The sequence below is a fragment of the Acanthaster planci genome, unplaced genomic scaffold, assembly GCF_054643075.1.
Source record: "Acanthaster planci isolate LZ-2023a unplaced genomic scaffold, COTS_SCS Contig102, whole genome shotgun sequence".
NCBI lineage: Eukaryota > Metazoa > Echinodermata > Asteroidea > Valvatida > Acanthasteridae > Acanthaster > Acanthaster planci.
This window is the reverse complement of record NW_028257724.1, coordinates 1-20,848: the sequence shown is the minus strand read 5'-3', so window position 1 is coordinate 20,848 and position 20,848 is coordinate 1. Positions and strand designations below refer to the sequence as shown.

At 40.5% G+C, this 20,848-nt stretch overlaps 1 protein-coding gene across 3 annotated transcripts in view; it reads left to right on the top strand.

Moving 5' to 3' along the window:
* The window catches only part of LOC147795252 (protein Obscurin-like), a 55,595-nt gene extending 34,753 nt beyond the window's left edge, over positions 1-20,842 (top strand). For all 3 annotated transcript variants that reach the window (XM_087132153.1, XM_087132152.1, XM_087132154.1), the window contains 11 exons: positions 2,305-2,382; positions 2,836-3,117; positions 4,426-4,707; positions 4,860-4,953; positions 5,449-5,649; positions 13,394-13,532; positions 14,370-14,569; positions 14,670-14,822; positions 15,570-15,615; positions 16,180-16,260; positions 16,532-20,842. In XM_087132153.1, coding sequence (XP_086988279.1) covers positions 2,305-2,382; positions 2,836-3,117; positions 4,426-4,707; positions 4,860-4,953; positions 5,449-5,649; positions 13,394-13,532; positions 14,370-14,569; positions 14,670-14,822; positions 15,570-15,615; positions 16,180-16,260; positions 16,532-19,159 — 4,184 coding nt within the window. In that variant the 3' untranslated portion in view covers positions 19,160-20,842. The remainder of the gene's footprint in view (positions 1-2,304; positions 2,383-2,835; positions 3,118-4,425; positions 4,708-4,859; positions 4,954-5,448; positions 5,650-13,393; positions 13,533-14,369; positions 14,570-14,669; positions 14,823-15,569; positions 15,616-16,179; positions 16,261-16,531) is intronic.
* The last annotated feature ends 6 nt before the right edge of the window (positions 20,843-20,848 follow it).

Here is a 20,848-nt window from a genome sequence, read left to right as displayed (position 1 = left end):
GTTGGAATTTGATAATTCCACAACCCTTACATATGTAAGATTTACAACCCAAAACAGGTGATCCTGTATCCTGTTTTATACAGTGCATCTACACATGTATGTATTATTATAGACATACAATGTCCATGGTTCAATGTACAAGTCTAAACAACATAGTACAAGTCCAAATAAACAAAGTGTACAAGAAATACTGTACTTACAAAGACACAGATCTGTGTAATGATTTAAGCACCTCTACTGAATTTGAGGTGAGAGGAGGCATTGAAAGTTTTGTGACTCATATGATATTGAAACTAATGTTTATCATTGTTTTCTTCTGTTAAAAAGAAGAAAACGTAAGTTTGAAGACCTAAAAATGGCATTCAAGATTGCTGAGAAAAATGTGTCAAAAAAGGTCCCGTCAGTCACAAGTGTGATGAGCCGAGTATGGGAGTTTGTAACTTTGATTATATTGAATGTAATTCTTACTGGTTGTTTATGTACCAGTGATTAATTTGGAGAAGAGTTTACACTAAATCTCTCAGTTGAGAACAGATAGCTTTGTGCAAGGATCTACGTTTTCTGAAAAGTGACAGGTTTTCTTGTCCCGTCAGTCACGCTGATTCTATTCGCAACTATACAGCAATTTAATTGTTTGGTTTCAGCCTTTGTTTTTAAATTGATATGTGACTTGTTCTTGTTGATTTGCAGTGTAACTTTCTTGGCTAAACCATGCCCATTTTTTGGTGCAAGTTTAAAAAAAAAAGGTTACATTGAATTGTCCCGTCAGTCACTCTGGAATCAACCTTTTATGTTCAAAACTACTTCCGTAATTCGAAATCCCCACACCACTACATCCACTTAACTCAAAGTTTTTGAAGGGCTGATCCAAAAAGACTGCCGCCAAATCACTGATATTGAGTGGAAAAAGAACGGGAGACTTTAATTATGAGTCATTTCTGCAAAGTGCACTTTCTCTTTTAGCGCAAGGACACGTGGGTGCTTGCTGCCATTGTAATCGACTAGTCGGGACCACCACCTGTAGCCTTAATGAATCCCGGCTTTCAAGCAAGCCTGTTTGCTATCACGGTCCATATGCTTGTAGTCCATTCATTTACTCTTTATAGTGGCCATGTGACCACACTGAAGGAAGCTTCATGCATGCCGTGGTTTAAGCCTGGCTGCCAGCGGCTGCCCAACTGCAGCACTCATGCTGCTCACATGCGTTCCCATGATGGTGCTGTAGATGTGCTTTTTGTGTTGTCAAATCTCACTCAAATTAAAAAAAAGGTAAAAAAGAAAGGTAAGGGAGTGAAAGACAAACAAAAACAATACAAATTTTTTGGGGGGAGGTTACACTGGAACATTTGAATTCAAACTGGTGCACCCCTAGGCAATTGAAATGTAACGATCATGTGGCCAAACAGGAAAACCCTGGGCTTGGACGCGGCCAAGTGAGAGAGCAAGCACCGTTCTGTTCACTTTGCCCCGTGGTGTGCACCAAACAAAAGAATTGCCACAAAAAAGTACACAGTTTTGGCGGTTTATGTTTTATTTATCAAAAGAACAGAAAATTTCAGGTAAGAAAAAATATAAAATCTCAGCAAAATGAAGACTTTATTCTTGGATATATTAAAAACCCCATTATATGTATAACTTTTAAAATAGCCACCACTGTTTGTGTACTTTGATAGTCACATGAGGTGAAGCCCTCTGGACGTCTTCTTTTTATAATTCAAATTCCTGAGGGGCACTTGGCATGGAAAACAAGAAAAATAAATGGATGGCAGTGCACAGGTCTCAGAGTCACTTGAATAATGTTTGCACACTATGAATATCCTTCTGTTGATTTGGCTCTGCCATCATCCCAGTGCTTCACTGCGAGCTATTACAAATCAATTATCAAACTGACAGTCATAATAAACATGATCTGGAAAGCTCTGTGCACCTGAGCTCCTAGGCGACTTCTCAGCAATGTGGGGATATCTAAATGGAGCGGCATCTCCACTAAGCCAAAGTGTAATGCTATCTAGTCACGCAGCGACTGAAATGGCAATTCAGCAAAGTCTTGCTAGCATTTTATCATGCCGTGAATAATTTTTGTGTGAATTGTGACATCATCACAGCAGAAAGAAGTTACCAAAATGTATACTTATTATTGAAATATTGCCAATATCAACAAGATACTCACCTGTACCAGTACATCCAAAACAAGTATTTACAAGTTACTCATTTGGAGTTTCTTCAATCGCAGTGTTGAAATTCACATGAAAGACTCTTGCAACTTCATTGATGTATCATTTGGGTGATTTTTCCCTTCCCCAGTATCTAAGATCCAAGACACATCAGCGTCTCCCTCCAAGTGTTGTCTGAAGAAACAGAATTCCATCTCCATAGCCAAAGGTGGGAAGGAGAGATGACTGCAGCTGTACCAGAAAAAGATACAATATTTGAATGAAAACAATGTACATACATTTTCTGTAATGGTCGGATTAGTCTCAGTTGATTCTCAGTTTATTCTTCACTTTAAAAAAAAAAGTGTCAAAAGAAGCAAGAACACTTTGAAGATTTTGTTGGTAATGCTTTACATGGACTTGCTATAAAAGTTTTCCTTTCCTTAATGAACATTCTTAAATTGAACATTGATGTGGTGGATATTGAGTAGTACTACATGTATACGGTTGTTTTAACCACACTCCTTTCTGTTCATTACAAGAACGTCTTTAACTTGCAAGGATTTTTTTATGTTAATTCAAGAGGATTTAAGAAGAAAGCCTAGCTAGAAGTTTACATGAGCTGTCTGAGATCAAATGCAACACTCTAGGCTGAATTGTATGAGTCGTTTCTCCACTGCAGACATCAAGCCTTTTTTCATGGAAGGTCAAGAAGATGTGTACGTCTTAGAGCACTCCACGGCTGTCCTGAGCTGCAAAGTCTTGTGTGAGCCTCCTCCCGTTGTCAAGTGGTATCGAGATGAGGACATCGTGGACAACAAGAAGATGCAGGCCAGCTACAAGGAGGATGGAACATGTCTGCTAGAGATCAAGGACGTCACCTACAAGGACATCGGCGAGTATGAATGCGTTGCTGAGAATAAGACTGGAAAAGCTAGCTGTAGACTGTACCTTGATGTTGCAGGTGGGTGGGTCTGTTAACCAATCAGACAATAGACTGTAATTGATTGCCTCTGTTTACTGGTTAACTTACATGTAGAGCCCCAATAGCTAACAATTAGAAGGTAGTATGAATGGAGTAGAAGCGCAGATTAATGTCATTGCAGCTTATTTCAACAGACATACCTGGGGGTTAAGTTTAAACTTGGAGGACTGCTCTCCTAAATGAATTAGTGAACAATCACTATTACGTTCTTGTGACATCAAGTATTCCTTATTTTTACATTGTGATTTGATAGCAGAAGTTTTATTATAAAGTTCAGCGCCACATGTCTAGTGATTAGCAATATTTTATCTACCCTCAGTGACAGTATTTCTCTTTGTGGTTGTTTTCGATTGTTTCACAGCTAATCTAGCCGCCTTTTCCTGGAAGGGAGATTATTAACCTTAAAATTGAGAGTGATTTCGCATCCAAGTTTAGGATGGCATTCTAGTGATTTCGTGTCCTGTCACAGGAGTTTACATTTAAAGTGAATTCATTTCATATAAAATAAACTAAGTACTATTGAAGTCTTCTTAAAAACAAATTTCCCTCTTCTCTGTCATTATGACTATACTTTGTAAAAGAACTTGCCTGCGTGTGAAAAGTGTGCACTTTTATGTAAATTTATGTGTCTTTGCTGTGAACTCCTGACTGGCATATTGAAATCAATCACTGAAAGTCAATATTGTAGTAGATGAGAATGTTTGCCATGTCCACAGCTGTGTAAATCATCACAGGTTTTTTTTGTCCCATCACCTTGGCTGTTTTGAGAGTATGGTGTGTGTATACAAACTGATGCCTGTCTCGCCACTTTCTAGTGGAAGTACACGCTGGGATGGTTGAATGGTTGGATCAAGAGCGAATAGTGATTTGTTGAGTGGTTTTGTTTTGAGCTGGTGTGTCACTGGGAAGAAGTCTGCAGTTGCTGCCTTAGCAACAGTTGCCTGTACGTTTGTCAGCCTTGGAGATGTACTGGCGGTGCCTTCTGTTAACCATACTGACTTCAGTTAATGAATAAGTGTTTGGACAAGATTCAACAGGCAGGCTGAATTGTTTAAAAGTATTTTTGGAAGCTTTGTATCAGCAACTTTGTGTGGGGAAACAACTGAACTACGTCAATAATGGTGACATTTGATCTTAGAGATGCAATCATAAATGTATCTGTATGACAGCTGCATATTGCATGGAAGTCTTGAAGGAAAGTGAGACAGGTGGCTGGTCACTCTTTAATAGATGGCTCTATGACTAGATGGTCGCCTGAGGTCTGACGCTCTTCTTTTGTTTCTACAGAGCCTCCTGACATCATCAAAGGATTTCCTGACACCAGTGCCCCAGCAGGTGAGCAGCTTCGTCTAGACGTCCGCGTCGGTGGCATCCCCGAGCCCGATGTGATCTGGTACAAAGATGAGCGCCCGCTGTCCCCGACCAGTAAATTCACCTTCCTGTTTGAGGGGGAGGACATGTGCTCCCTGAAGATTGACCAGGCGGTACCGGATGATGAGGGATTTTACAAGATGACAGCTATCAATATGGCAGGGGAGGTATCACATTCTGCAAGGGTTACTGTACCAGGTGAGAAAATATTGATAAACATCATGCGTCCATCATCGATATTAAGGGGAATTTCTTGGCAAGGTTAACATCGCAGTCAAAAAGGGGGAGAAGTGTCCATCAGCTGTTAGTAATTACACCATCATTTTGGCCTCTGCTTTCTCTGTGTTCAGATCCGATGAAGTTTTTCTTCTCTGACAGTCGGATTAAGATCAAGAAGGATGTGACTGTTGAAGATGAGTACGAAGTTCTGGCTGAACTCGGCAAGTAAGCGATTCTGTCTTTCTTAAGTTTCTTACTTCATTCTTGATTGTCATAAACGTCACTGTAAGGTTTGATCATTCTCAATATTAGACTTTCTTCATTTTAGACATTTGACTGTTCCTATCCATTTTGGATCCCCATAAAACAACCAGTTCTTTCTGTCTACTCCCCTGGAAATCTGTCCTTTGCAAAGTCAATGATAGAGTAAGGGGTTGCTGAAATTTTGCAAAGTACTTGTTGGTCCTGTTCTTTCTTACAAATTTTCGTGACCCGCATTGACACTTCCCACCTTTTAACCCTTCAAAGGAACACATTTAGTTATGACAAAGTAAAGAGAAACCATGTGATAACGTCGTCCACATTAAAGATCCTTCAACCTTGGGATTAGTTTCATGGTCCAGATCCAATAATTAAGGGAATAATTAAGAAAACCTTTCATTGAACTTTGGAAAATTAAATTGAGAATATATCAATTTCATCAATGTAATTTGATTTCAGAGGTGCGTATGGTATCGTGAAAAAGTGCATCCACAAGGAGACCAAGAAAGAATGTGCCGTCAAAATCATCCGAGTCAAGAATGGGATGTGGGATGATCTGAGAAGAGAAGTCTTGGTGATGGGAATGCTGGATCATAAACGTCTTGTCAGCATCTATGATTCTTATGAGACCAAGCAAGATGTTATCATGGTCATGGAACTGTATCCTTTTTTGAAGCAAATCAAAGTTAGTCATTTTTTTCCTCGTTTTGTTGGCAGCATTTCCTTAAACAATGTTTACAGTAATACCTATATCAATTAGAATAGATCATTGGAATTGGTCACTCTTACTCCAAGATGAAAACTTCAAATGAGATGCATATGATCATGACTAAATAAGGCATCTTCTTAAACTCCAGGGCTGCAACTTGTTTCACAGTCTCTCAATCTGTAGCTGTCATCAAGCTATGCAGTCCTACGATGCTTAGATCTTGTCTTTTAATTCTCACATCTTAGCTACATATTCCTAACCTAGTCAATTATTTCAAGCTGTTGCATTTGTGAATATATTTTCTTACCACGGGCCTAGGGAGGCCTAAATTATTTCAAAATCAGTGACAGCAGTTTTCCAGTAGATAAAGTAGTCATTAATTTTGGTGGCAATGTTCAATTGAGGCATGTGAGGATTAGATCATGCCGATGGAGTTAATGATGATTGAATGTTTTCCTCTGAGAATGCGACAACAACAGGTTGTCAGTTGTTCCATGGGGTTGCATTCCATTATTCAGACAGTTTGTGGCAGGTGTGAGCATTGTATTGTGCTAATCGAATTCCCTAGAAATGGTAATTGAATTCTAGTCCGATAGGTGTGAAGACGTTCATGGCACCAACATTGTGTGTTAATGGATGGTCGATTCTTTAAAAATGAAAATCAATCATTTATCTCGCTGCAACATTTTTCAGGTGATGTTACGGGATGATATATGGTAATGTTAATTGGACAATATTCCATATAGTTGAAAATGATTTGTGACACTAATACATGGAAACATGTCTGAGATGGTGAGAATATACTGTACATATGTTGTATATATCCTGGATGTTTTTTTGTGGGTGGAGACATCCCCCCTCCCTCACCGGCTCCATTAGGCACCCCTCTAGGTAATCTGTTCAGCTTGTAAGTTGACCCAAGTGCCCCAAGATGTTTACATCCTGCATTTGTCTGGCAGACTTAGGAGGAGTTTTTGTAGCTTAAGTCTTGTGTCAACATTCATGTGACCTCAGTTGACCTTTGACTGTCTGTGTTTACAGAACCCAGAATTTAGCTTCCAGACAGAATTGGAGATGTTGTTTATTTTGCTGGTGTGAAGGATTACAAGAAGTCTAGATATTTTTGCAATAACTGTGTAGGTGGTCTAAGAGTTACAAACCTCAGAAAGTAAACAGGCTTTTTTTTCCTGGTTTTGGTTTTTCAACCATGATATGAGTCTACTCTATCCGGTATTTTGCAAAGAGTTGATAAGGCAGAGGTCTGAGTACAAGTTGCTGTGTTGAGGGGTCTTATGGCACCCACCTTTTTCAAATCGGTCCAGTTTTTACCCTAGCATGTTTCTAGCATGTAGGTGAAGGATTCCTGAAGGTCTTCAAAAACATTTATTGAGCTAGGGTGAGATTCAACCATGTAGCCGCCCATCCTCCATGTTCAAGTCATGCACTTGTCTTTAAACTGACACAGACAACAGTCTGCAGCTTAGGTCATTTGGCATCAATGATCATGATACATGGTTACTTTTCATAGTCCATATGTATTTTAGGCTTTCATTTTTCCATGTGATCACTTTTCTATCTCTGTATTCATTATTGAACCCACATTGATGGACATGAAACAACCTTGAACTCAAACACTTCACTTGCTTTCCAGTGAGAGGTTGGCCAAAAAAAAAGAGAATTCCCATTAAAAATTGGATGGTCTATTCCCAGGGGTTGTGTTTCCTTTAACCACCTGCAGCCCGGTACCCTGTATGTTAACTGTCAGCCACAAAGTTCACCCCTAGGAATTTGGGCCATTCCATTCCAATGCAGGTATGATGTTCAATTACTTCTGTTATTGTGCATGTTGTGAACCTCAAAATTCTTGGCCTTGGCTAGTTGACACAGAGAGCTAAGTTTGACCTGTCAGGGAGTTCAATGTGTACCTCCATGGTCTGAGGGAGTCCCTATTCATGTTGTATTTGGAGAGCCATTGTTGCAGTCCCAGTGTGAATTATTTATCATCAGGCCCATCAGGTGTCGCTGGGTGACTCCAGAGTGGTTGGTGGAGGAGTAAACTCAGGTAAAGCTGCTGTTGACACTTGGTCCAGTAAAAATCAGAGCCCAGAACAAGCTGATATGAGCCCTATGTGATCCTGTGAATCCTATCCTGTGGGCTGTGATGGTGTATTGGAACATGAGCGATAGCGATAGGCTTATGAGAGTGCATTGGTGGACCATATTCCGTGGCACAAGTGGTCCCACTCCCAGTCTGACGGATGTGGAGAACCTGCTTGTTGCCCACTGAATGCAAGGAGCATGTTCTGCCTGTAAACTTCATTGTGTGTACGTAGCCTGCCCACTGAGCATTTGAACGCAGGGTGATTTACAGTTGAGCAGTGCATCCTAGGAGATAACAGTTACATCGTAGCGGGACATTTACATTTGTAGGTGAGGTACGTTTCTTGCAGCTTGCCACCGTTTAATTTGGTGTTGATCTTTAATTTGCATTACACTGAGAAATTTATGCTCATTTCTGCTGCAGGTTTTACATGTTTAATTTAGTTTTTTTGTTGAGCCTCATGTATTTGGCACAGGCACTGCCTTAAACATAGGCTGCATCCGACTTTCTTGTCTAGAGCTAGGTCTAGGTCTTCACTCCATCGGAAATGCGTGGGGACGCGTAGACAATAGACCTAGCCGTAGCTCTGGAAGCCCGTTTCGGACATGGCCATAGTTCAAACTAGACTTTAATGTGGATGAAACAGTGACCAGGAATATTACAATGAAACAATTGTTGATGTTGGGCACAATCAGTCAATCAGCATGATTGCGTTATTGTGTTTTGCTATCAGTTAATTCTAATCATCCCATGTGAAATTTCTGATCTGACTTGAATTCCCGGTTTCCAAATAATCTCCCGCAATTGCAAATTAGGAAGAATTGGCGATAGGCCGATGGCAGAATTATTGGCAAATTATGCAGTAATATTGACAGATCATGCAGATGGAATGATTGCGCTCCCAAAACAACATCAGAAATTTTTTTTTTTTCTCATTTTCTTCCTCTAAAAGTAGGAATAGCTAGGCTTTAGAATTAAGGTGTAACTGGTGTTTAATGGTCATTCAGTCTAACAAAAATTAGAATGGTTTAGTGATTCTTCAGGAACAATTTCCGCTTAGGGTTTTTTTTTGGGGGGGCGGAGGGGTGTTCATTGTTGAGACATGCCGTGTACTCTACTTTCAGTGTGCAAAAAAAAAATTATAATAGTTCGTACAAATGAAGATTAATGATAAGCTTTTTGTTTCATTGGACTCAACAAACACCTGGAGTTGAAAAGAGCTGATTAGCCAGCACAGTTATTGAAGTTGCCTGATGCAAATATGAAATAAACAGTAGTGTTTTTAGATTGTACCCGATAGCAGTTGAACAGCTGACTATATCTCCCAGGGAATTGAAGTGGATTTTGTGCATTATAATGTCTGTCATGTCAGCTTGATGGAGCTGAAATATCCCCCCCCTTACTGATATCATGTACTCAACAATCTATCATTCCAAATAGCTGATTCTAGTTTCACAGTGTACAGTCCCACTAACTCAACACCTATTACCAGTTTCATCTTCTTATTTCTGTCTCAGTAGCATTGCTTACGTGGCAGTGATAGCAAATTCCAGTTACCGTTCAACCATTTTGTGGTCTGACATTGTATATTTTGTCTGGAAAATTTGGAAATATGGTGTATTTGCCAGGTAGATTGTCTGAACTCTGAACACAGAAAGCATTCCCTATGTAACCAGAGGCAAAATGTCTTGGTTTGCATCCGAGTCAGATAATTTTTTTCTCTCTCTCGCTGTTTAAAGGACAGCCATTCACTTGTCTGAAAAGTTCTAAGAATTATATCTATAACCCGTGCATATCTGGATTCTTCCCATTTTTTGTAGATTATTAAAATGCTAAAATGATTCACATGCATTGACATGCACATACTTGCATTCTAAGTGTGCTTTTGATGCAATAGAACTACCATAGAATAGAAACGTCTTCATACGATCTTGGTGCTGTATGTTCACAGAGTTTGCATTGATTGTTTGCCTGGCCTAATGTGCTCACCGATTTGTGGTGAGACACTGCATGTAGGTAACTTGAAGCTAGTTGCTGAAACATTCACCAAGATTGTGAAAGTACTCTGTATAGGGTACACACAGGAAATGCAAAGGAAACGGACTTTGGAATTTCCGGGTATGTGATCTAATACAGGTCTGTGATCCTGTCAAAAGCATTATTAATAGGTTTTGCTGAATGTCGCAAGTGAGAAAACCTGCTTATAGGGGAGGACCCTCAGGCTAAGAAATCCTTTTTCCACGTGTTAAACTCAAAAGAGAAAGGAATGAGGAAGTATGGACTAGGTTATGGGGTCGACATGGGAATTGCACACAATGATGATGTGGCATTCCTTCAGTATTTACTGTTGGAGCAAGTTGCTTGCACTCTCTCTGTATACATTGTCTCACATGCAACCTGAGTGTGTTCAGCCACTCTTGTAAAAAGGACAGACAGGGTACTGGACTATATGTACATTGTACTATCATATTGCAACCCATTGTAAGGACTTCCTATTGCACATGCTGTATCTGCTGTTCTTAATGTCCATAGTTGTTTGTTAATTGCGATGTTTAATTTTGTAGGATCCTGTTAATATACAGTTGTAGTTTGTTAGACAGCAGGGGTACATTTACACCAGCAAGTATGCCATTAAGCACAGAAATGGGTGCATTGTACCAGACTTTATGGCCTCATCCCAACCCCAAGTGGATGACCTGAATGGTACGTACCTCTAGCTCACAGTGCCCATTCACAGACTTATTATGTCACGTCAGCCCGTGTAATCCTGTTAGTAGACTTCTTTCTGGGAAGGAGTGTGTTGCTTTTGTGATGGCTATTGATTGCTGGTTTACGTGTAGATGTAGGACAAAAGGGGAAAGTCTACGGAGTATTGGTGATGTTCGTATGTAGCTGCCTCCGATATTACTAGAATAATCCTTACAGTGGCACTTTACTTCCTGATAGTATTTGAGCATTTAAGCCACCAGTAAATTTGAAACTTTTTTCTGGGTGCACCTTCCCCATTGAAATTTTGGTCTGGATAAAGATTATGTTCCAACTGTAGTTCAACAATTTGTGATTTCCCCCTGAAAAAAGTGTGCACCCCTTGGGTGCCCCCATTCCTTAGAAATTTCACTCCAGTTGCCCCACTGCCTTGAACTGACCCATCATCTTTTATGTTGACTGTAATCCTGGAAAAAGTTTGCACAAGTTTGCTGAAGGAACAGCAGTTGACAATCTGGAACGAGCTTATGTAAGTTCATCAGTTAAAAGGATATCAAGGACTTCACTGTTGGTAACGTGAGGAGAAATACAATGCAGTCCTCTATCAGCAAAGTTGTATGATTTTTCTCATGTCCTGGTAGGTTAAAGTTAATGAATTCTGTAATGTAGTTTCCAGGTACTGTAAACACTTGGCAAATTAAATTTACTGGTAAACTGAGGGAAAAAGTAACTTTACATGCAAATTTCGGGAGCGCTTGCAACATCAAATTTCTCAATTTTCATGACTTTCATGTGAGTTACTCATGTTCAAAGTTTGAAACATGCTTTTCCTTGTGTAGTCAAATTCTTCCAACATTGGATGTTGAGGAAGTATCTTGTCTGTTAAGCACCTGCCCTACAAACCAGTTCCTCATAGTTATATTTCCAGTCAATATTTATTTATCCCCAGGCAAACATCACCCATCCCCATTCTGTTTGCAAAGTCTTGTGTATACATAGTTTACATGAGTATAGTCACTATGATCCTGGTCAATGGGCTTTCCAGGGGTTGTCTGGCAATCAGTTTCAGTTTTGTCACAGCAATAGGGATTTCATCCATGGCTCACTGACTGACAAATACCAGTGTTCTGTTCTTGCATGGCTGATGAACCCTGGTGATGTTGTGCTAAATGGTATTGTGCCCACGTAGCTTAATTTCCAACAATTACAATCGTAGCTTCCTGTGAGATCGAAACAAGCCGGATGCATTGTCAGATGCATCCTGTTTGACTCGTTTAACAGGAAGCATTTGAAAAAATTATAAACAAGGTAGTTGATTTAACTCCATTTTGTGATCCGACTATTCATCTGTATAGATTGATTCTGTTACTGTACAAGAAATCCTCTGTCATGTTGAGGTGCATTATTCATGTGTATGGTAAGACTAAATGAAGATGCGTGTTGAGACATGTTAGATGACTTGATTATTACCATGACAATGGTTATATTGGCCTGGGAAGGGAATATGTCCGCTGTTCACTTCCTACACCTTACCTGAGGTTGTCATTGGGTTGTAAATATTAGGTTAGTAGACACAAATTTCTGTTCTTAAAAAGCTTTTTATTAAAACTTCTTTTAATGGTTTCTAGTCTGTTTTGTTTGGTTTGAGGGCAATTCTCTATCAGCAGCAATTTCTGTGACCATAAACACATGTGTATATGCACAAATGTGGTTAGGTGCCTGATCATATCAGTATATCAAAGACTGCCTTGCCAGAGGTGTATGTCATACTTTCCTTACTGAAGATCAGCCGTGTTTGTACATAGATTTTGTCAGCAGTAACTAGTTGTAAACAAATCTTCTCCTCCATTTGTACAGGACTCTTACCGGATTGTTAGTTCTATTTATGGATAGACCGAGCACATGTGTTGTGTCAAGTTTTTTCTGGTTTTTTAGATGGAGGGGGGTCTCTGTCAGCATTGAAGGTAGGCTTTATCTGAACAATGAACTCTCACAAGCTCCAGTGGAGACAACACTTGATGACTTGCTGTCAATAAGGAACATTGTAGTTTCACTTCCTGTGCACTTCTACGTGTGGGCATGACTGAATGTACTCCGAGAGATCACCTCATGGTTGGACGGCTGGCCGAGTTGGGCATGTTGTGTTGATGGATTCAGGTGTACATGTACGATACTGTGTAATTGGACTTGGGATCTCTTGTGATGCTCGGCATTGGTTCGTGCTTTAGTTATACATTCTGTCTGTGTCTGTACTCAGACATTTACATGTGTGTACATGGTCTCTCAGGTTTACCAACTTTCAAGTAGGATTTGGTCTCAAACTTGAAGACTTAAGGAGAAAAATGCTGTCCAGTACTCGCATTGAAAGGAAATGATTTAAACAATTGCTCATGTGCAAAATGAGTATGCAGCTAGTACATGTATTAATTTCACATGAGCAGTTGTATATGTATTTATTTTACATTCTAAGCCATATTGACTCGTGTGGAATGTGAATGAGCTGAAACTGAAATTGTGGTGAGACAATGGCTTTATTGCTGCTTTTGACAGTTTCATTGAACAACTCTAATTGACATAGTGTCCCAAAACACCAACTTTGTGTACTTTGCATGCAGTCTAAATCTTAATTAGTTTGTGAGCACAAGTGAAGTACATGTACGCATTACTGTTTGAGGGTACCTGGAAGGTGCTTCTGGTATCAGTTGGGATTAAATTGCAACATTGAAATACACTACAGGTTTGCTTGAACGCTCATCTGTACATGTAATTACTTTGAGTAAATTGGTTGCAGCTGTGTTGCTAACTCTATCAGGTAGTGCTGTTGAGATGATGTAGTCACAGTTGTTATTTCAGTGCTGTATATTCCTTAATGGTCTTCCCCATCTCAGTGTCAGCGGAGGTGAGCTCTTTGAGAGGATTGTATCTCGAGATCACATCACAGAGAGTGAGACGGTGTTCTTCATCAAGCAAGTCATTGAGGGAGTCCATCACATGCATGAGAAGAATATAGTTCATCTGGATCTGAAGGTGGGTGATATCTGGTCAAGAAACAGAAAGCGTCAAGAACATTGGCTATCTACTCGTAGCGGGAACAAAAGAGGGTGTGTTTTTAAATGAAATTGACAGTCCTTTGGTACGAACTCACCACGTAGGTGCACAAGTTTATGCGTGTTTGACGCGGAGCACGTGCAACAAATTTATTCTGGAATGTATGGTCTTCGCGCGCACGCCGAATGTGAGTGCAAGAACCAAGTTGGAAAACTTTTTACCAGTCCGTCTTTCTTTCGCCGGTGAGGGTTCACTTCAAGTCAGGGTTAATAAAAGAGACCTACATGTATCCACTTGTTAAATGTCGAAGCTGGGAACACGTTTGCAAATATTCAGCTGAGTCTTCCAATTCAGCTTGATCAAAGTTGTCAGTGAGCTTTATTTTATGCCTGTTTGATCTACAGCCAGAACTACAATCTAAAGTCAGAACTTTTTCAGTATTTGGCAAATCTAACTGTTGTTAAATAAAGCTAAATTTGGTAGGTATAGTCGGTAGGAGTTATTCACTCCATGACTTTGTCAAAGACAACATGTCTGTGGTCTAGAGCTAGGTCCAGGTCTTCCCTCCATTGGAAATGTGCGGAGATGCGTAGACCATAGACCTAGCCGTAAAACTGAAAGCCCATTTTGGACACGGCCTGTGACTTCATCACATCAGGCCAAGTCCTAACATATTGGAGTGGGCACAGTGTGCCTGTCAGAAAGAGCCATATTGGATTTGCTGCAAATATTCATTTGAATGCCTGCAAGGCATTTAGTTGACCTTTCACCATCACGTCCATAAGTTCAAGAATTCCTCTATCCATCTCCTCACAGCCTGAGAACATTCTCCTGGTGTCACCTGACTCGGATGACCTTAAGGTCATTGACTTCGGCTTGGCAAGAGTAGTGTCTCCGGACAGGGACGTCATATGCAAATTTGGCACCCCAGAATTTGTGGCCCCTGAGGTCGTCTGTAAGCAGCCGGTTTCTACTGCTTCAGATGTCTGGAGTATTGGTGTCATGGCTTACATTCTGTGAGTACATTTAGTGCTGTTTTGCACATCTGCTAAAAAGTCATTTAGAATGTTGTTGTCAGGGTGATGAATAAATATGCGGTTGCTGTTCTTTATGTAGATTGAGTGGAATGTCTCCCTTCATGGGCGACGATGACAAGCAGACATTAATGAAGGTCAAACGTGGTTACTGGGACTTTGATGATGAGGTTTGGGACAGCATTTCCGATGAAGCTAAGGAGTTTCTCAAAGCTGTCCTGGTGCTGGATCCAAAGTAAGATCTCAAGAATGAAAGTCTCAAGAAAATTAAATTGAGTAAATCCTTTGTTTAAAAGAAATTACCCTACATCCATACACTTTTAATAGTCGACTGCATTTCTTCTGATGCATATGGGTAATACTTTCCAGATGCAGTCCAAGGTTTCAGATTTACATGTAGTTTTTCACAGAAGAGGGATCATTTTAGACACTGTTGTGAAGACAGTGAGGTTTGAAAACAACCAACATTAAATAGTCACCATGGCAGCAAAAAGGTTTACTTGATCCTTTCAAAGTTCCAATTTCAAAGGAAATCTCTGTGATAGAGGGATGTTTCAATGAAGAATCCACTAGAATTTAGTTCCTAACTGACTACCACCGTACACTGTATGATAGAACAGGATTCATTGTGAAACTCCCTGCCAATGTGTCAGTCTGCTACCGGTATTTCCAGGCACTAAAAAAATGAGTTGAGACCTCTGTTTGTGAGAACAATAGTCCATGTAAAAATGATGCATTGGGCAAGGAAGACAGTGCTTTTTAGTTTTTACATGGTCAGTATCTGCAGGTATAATAATACACTGTGTGATAAATATCCATGTCACAGTCCATGGTGATTGGTAACTTGTTCTCATTCCGTAAGTATTTCCTGTGCTGAGCATATTTTTCAGTAGAGCAATGCCGTGCAAAATACTGGTGTTGTTCATTCTTAACCAAGCTTAGTAGAGTAAGAGTTATCTCAAAATGTAACTTTCTTTTTCAGAAAAAGACTTTCGTTGGATCAGTGTTTGCAACATTCCTGGTTGAAGGTATGCATTGTGTTTAAAGAGAACGCATGTTACAACAGTTTTGGACAAACTTTTTCATGGAAAGGTATTGAATTTTATCACTGGCAGCTATCAAGAGATGGATAGCATCTCTGCCATCGAAGTGTTGAGATGGTGGTTAGCATTGATAAATGCTTGAGGAAACTACACTTTAACCTAGATGAAGGGCTTCAAGAAGACTTCACACCGTGTATAAACTTTGGAGTTGACTGTTTCAAGTGGTGACATTTAAATCTAAGTGAACTCAGTGGTATACCTGCTGGTTATAGTGGGGACAAAAATCTAGGAGTGATCTGCTGCAAACAGTGCAGTTGGAAGACTGGAAGAGTTAGGAATCAGATAAACAGGTTGAACAACCATTCTCATGTGTTAGCCTTGTTAGGGAAAAACAACAGAGTTCTAAACACAACCATGTGTGTTTCTTTCAAAGTTATTTTCTCTCACTTTTTTTTGGGGGGGGGGATTTAGAGAAGGGGTTCAAGGTCCCAAATTGACTGATATTTGAATCTTATTTACATCCTTGTCTTGTCTTGTCTCTTGTCACAGTTTGATGAACGTCATGACCAGGGTGTAGCTAAACTCAGTACACAGAGACTCAAGACATTCAATTCTCGACGGAAATGGCAGGTGAGTCTTGCAGTGCATCTTGGGATTGACTGGGGAGCAGTGGTATTTAGCTGTGTAGGTCTGCAGAGTGAGTCCTGGCTTTTGACTTGAGTTTTTCATGGATGCTTTGTCTTTGTCCATACATTCTTGTGTCATGTGGTAATATGACTTCTCAAGTGGTTCAGGTTTGGTTTAATACTTAGGGCTTGAGTTTGACTGTTGCGCTGAATTGTTCTTAGTAATTATTGAATATTTTGATTTTTGTCTTGAATTCAATATGTTTCTGCTGTAGAAAGCGCTAACAGCCGTGAAATCAGCAATGAGGTTGAGACGTTTATCCAGCATAGCTGCAAGTGACATTAACGCCTTCAGACAACGACATCTACAAGGAAAGAGCCATGGCCAAAGCACTGACTCACAGAATAAAGATGACAAAACCCCACAGGCTGATGGTGAGGGAAGGGATGACACACAGGGCGAGACAGGTATGGGGTATGGGTTTATGGTATGCACTGAGGAGGATGAGGCTGCTGGTATCCTGCCCCTGCCTTGTATTATTGATGACAGTATGGGCACCGATGATGATGAGAATCCTGCATGTCTGGTCGTCCCTTCCCTTATGGCACAAAGTTTTGTGGGTCACCCACTGCATGTTACCAGCACGCAGAGCACCAGCTGTGTTGGACTGTCCACCGAGACCACAGGTATGAGAATCTGTGATGTATCCCACAGTGCATGTGTATGTCTGTACTGTGCATGTCATTTGGATAATCACCCTGCCAGTTTTGTTGAGCATGCTTGTTTGCATGAACTGTCCTGTGTACAGTGCTGTGATTGCAGGCAGACTGGTGTACCTTGGCAATTTGTGAAGAAATCTCAACCAAAAGATGGAGTACATTGTTGTAAAAATGCTGACTTAGAATCAGTTGACAGTAAGTACATCACAGTTGATCAAGGTAACCGTGAGAGGCCAGACTCTGAGACCAGTGAGGACATCCCAGTTGATCAAGGTAACCGTGAGAGGCCAGACTCTGAGACCAGTGAGGACATCCCACTTGATCAAGGTTACCACGAGAGGCCAGACTCTGAAACCAGTGAGGATATCCCAGTTGATCAAGGTTACCACGAGAGGCCAGACTCTGAAACCAGTGAGGACATCCCAGGTGATCAAGGTTACCATGAGAGGCCAGACTCTGAAACCAGTGAGGACATCCCAGTTGATCAAGGTTACCATGAGAGGCCAGACTCTGAAACTAATGAGGACATCCCAGTTGATCAAGGTTACCATGAGAGGCCAGACTCTGAGACCAGTGAGGACGTCCCAGTTGATCAAGGTTACCATGAGAGGCCAGACTCTGAAACCAGTGAGGACACCCCAGTTGATCAAGGTTACCATGAGAGGCCAGACTCTGAAACCAGTGAGGACATCACAGTTGATCAAGGTTACCATGAGAGGCCAGACTCTGAAACCAGTGAGGACATCCCAGTTGATCAAGGTTACCATGAGAGGCCAGACTCTGAAATCAGTGAACGACAGAAATGTCTACCATCCAGCATGCCAGATGAAAAATGTATATCTACCTCGCTTACTTTATGCAGACTTTTAAGTCAGCTGGCATACTCACCTGAGGAATGTATGTCACTTCTTAGAGATTCCTTGCAAATGTTGTCGGAAACTAGAGATTGTGAGGAAATTGCTACCTATGATTTGGATAGAACTAAGATTGATGTAGTTAACAGTGCTGACTTAACTGCAGTGTTTTGTGAGAGAGAGATTCCTGTTGATAGTATCTCAGTATCAGGGAATGATATTGTGATGGCACCGATGACTACCTTAGCAGGTTGTTACACTGAACGTGTGCCAGACTTGGATCTGGGCGCTGTCCCACCGAGTGAGGCATCTGCTGAACTAACCCAGATGGAACGTGAGAATGGTGTAACAGACGAGACAGTGTTCACATTTGATGTTGGAGTGAATGGAGAAATGAGCAATGGGAAGGAAAATGAAGGCATCCAAGCCTGTGCCATGTCTGCTGGTAAAGAAGAACCAGTCAAGAGGAAGATCGGGAAAATTGGCTGGAGCTCAATTCTTGGTAACATAGGGAAAAATGTCCCGGCTCAGACTTCAGAAGCTCAGGAGATGAGTGGTGTTGAGAACAGTCCTGAGAAACCAGTTCACCCAGGTACGTTAGCCTTCTCCAAACGCAAATGGTCCAAATCCAAACTTGTGCTTCCATCCTCACTTCGACGGATCCAGGAAAACCGAGCTCTCTCAACGGAAGAAGTGCCACCAGCTAGTTCATCTAATCCTGAAAAGCAGGCATTAGACCACAACTCCAATAACTCAACCCCCCTTCCCAGGAGACTCTCCAGTAAATGGTCTAAAGAATCAATGGACTCTGTGGATTTTGGAGATGAGGAAGAGATTGAGGTGGAGGAACATGTGAGCGTTTCACCGGAAGTCATGGCTGTCGATTCACGTCATTCTGCTGAAAAGAAGCGATGGAACTTAAGAAATGAAGGCGCATCCTCCGCACAGATCTTTGGCAAGGAGCCCCAACCAAAACTGGTCGGCATCACTGAGCTCATGTTGAAGATCAACCGCGATAACAAGAGGAAGGAGTCTGAGAAGAATGGAGCCAGCCCACTTGATCCACAGAGACTCTCACCGACTGATGGAGCTTCTCTCACAGTTGGGACGAGTCCTGAAGTGGGCCGACTCAGAGCGGTCTCATTCAATACCAGCCAGGAAATTGAGGTCAAAGGTCATCTGGATTTCCTTGTCTGTGAAGTGGATGATCGTCTGAACTTGGGACGAATTGAAACATGGATGTTGCTGAGATACAATCAATTGGTTCGATTCATCGCTGGTGTAATCATTGGCATGTTCTTTGCTGTCGTCTGTCGTATAATATTCTGAGGAACACTTACCAGGGCTGTGCTCTTTCTCCTATTTTGGGTCAAAATTCAAAGTAAAAACTACCAAGTAGTAATTTACTGTGAGGTGAGATGGTCCTGTTCCAATGTATATTGCTAGTTTTGTACACAGGAAAAGGAGGGAAAATTATGAGAGAATAATGGCACTGAAATGATACCTTTCTAACAATGAGAGAATTGTGATACATGAGTGTCCACAACCTTGCAATGTTTCTATCATTTGCAAGACAAAGAAGACACAAACAGCATTCCAAATTAAGCATGCATTAAGTGCTCCCAGTGACTACTGTTTATGTTTAGCCCGATGAACATGCGATGGGTCTTAATACTGGAGGTATGATAGTTTATTCCCTGAGGTGTCGTATTCCCTTGACATACTGAATCAAAGTCTCAATTACAGGAACTATTGATGGAGTATTCAGTGTATGAATGGAAGCAATGAATGATATGCCGTACACAGTCGAGTTGTGTATTTTTAGTTCAAACTGATATATTAAGATGCACCTGTCATCGTTTCTCCACTGTTACAAACTCATCTAGAATATGCAGTGCAGCTGATGGGGAAAAAGAAGCCTGACTTCTCTTGTAATATCGTGAAGTCGGAAAATTGATTATAATACTGACTTTGCCATTGACATGGCATTGAGCAGAGAAGTTGCATTAAAATTATGCGTCCAAAGTAAACAGTGTATAGTCCTGATGAACTGATCAGAAATGTTAATTGATTAGCATGTGGGTTGCAAGTGTAACTTTATTTATTTTGTAGAATTAATGCTATTAAATTGTATGATTAAAATGCCTGCACATTCACTTTAGATAGATATAAACTATTTACTTCTGACCAGTTAACAGGTGTCTTACTAATTGTGACACTATTTATTCCTACTATTTCTGGAAATGGCCAGCCTGTGAGAAGTACTTTTACAGTTTGTATCCCATTTTTTTTTTAGCTGTTGAGCACAGATACCTCCAAAAGCAGTTTTTCAAACAAAATGTTGGGGGTGTATCACGGATATTACTAGAAATCTGTTCCCAGCTGAACTGCTTTAATTTGTTGAGTAACATTTTTGTTCCACGAAACTGGGCCAAATTGGTGAATTTAATTTGTTTCTGGTTGCAAATCATAAAATACATGTCAAATAAAATCCAACACCAGAGGATTTCATAATGTGGAGGTGAGACAGTACACTGAAAGTGAGATTTCATTCCTTGCCATTGACTGCTTTTACAGTTAATTTATGAAACAAATGCGATGAATGTGTACCATATATATGTATTACAAATGTTGGAATTCCCACAAAAATGAAATTACTGACAGTGGGGATACTTCCTGACAGTGATGTTGTTTGTCAGACTTTCGAACATGCATAAACTTTATTTTTTGTGCTATTTGTGTTGGGGTGTTTGTGAGAAATTGTCTTAGAAACTTGCTTATGCTAACATAAATTTTGAAATATTGATCATTGCTTACTAGAAGATATTCCCATTTTTGGGAGGTTCAGTGTTTTTTCATGAACCTTGAATTCACACTCCATTTAAAAATCTACCTGAGAAAAAGAACTCGAATATTGATTCTAATTTTGTCAAAGTTAAATTTTGTCAAATTTATTCAGATATTGTTGGTGATCTTACACTTTGTTGAAATAGAAATCATCATCCCATTGATTATGAC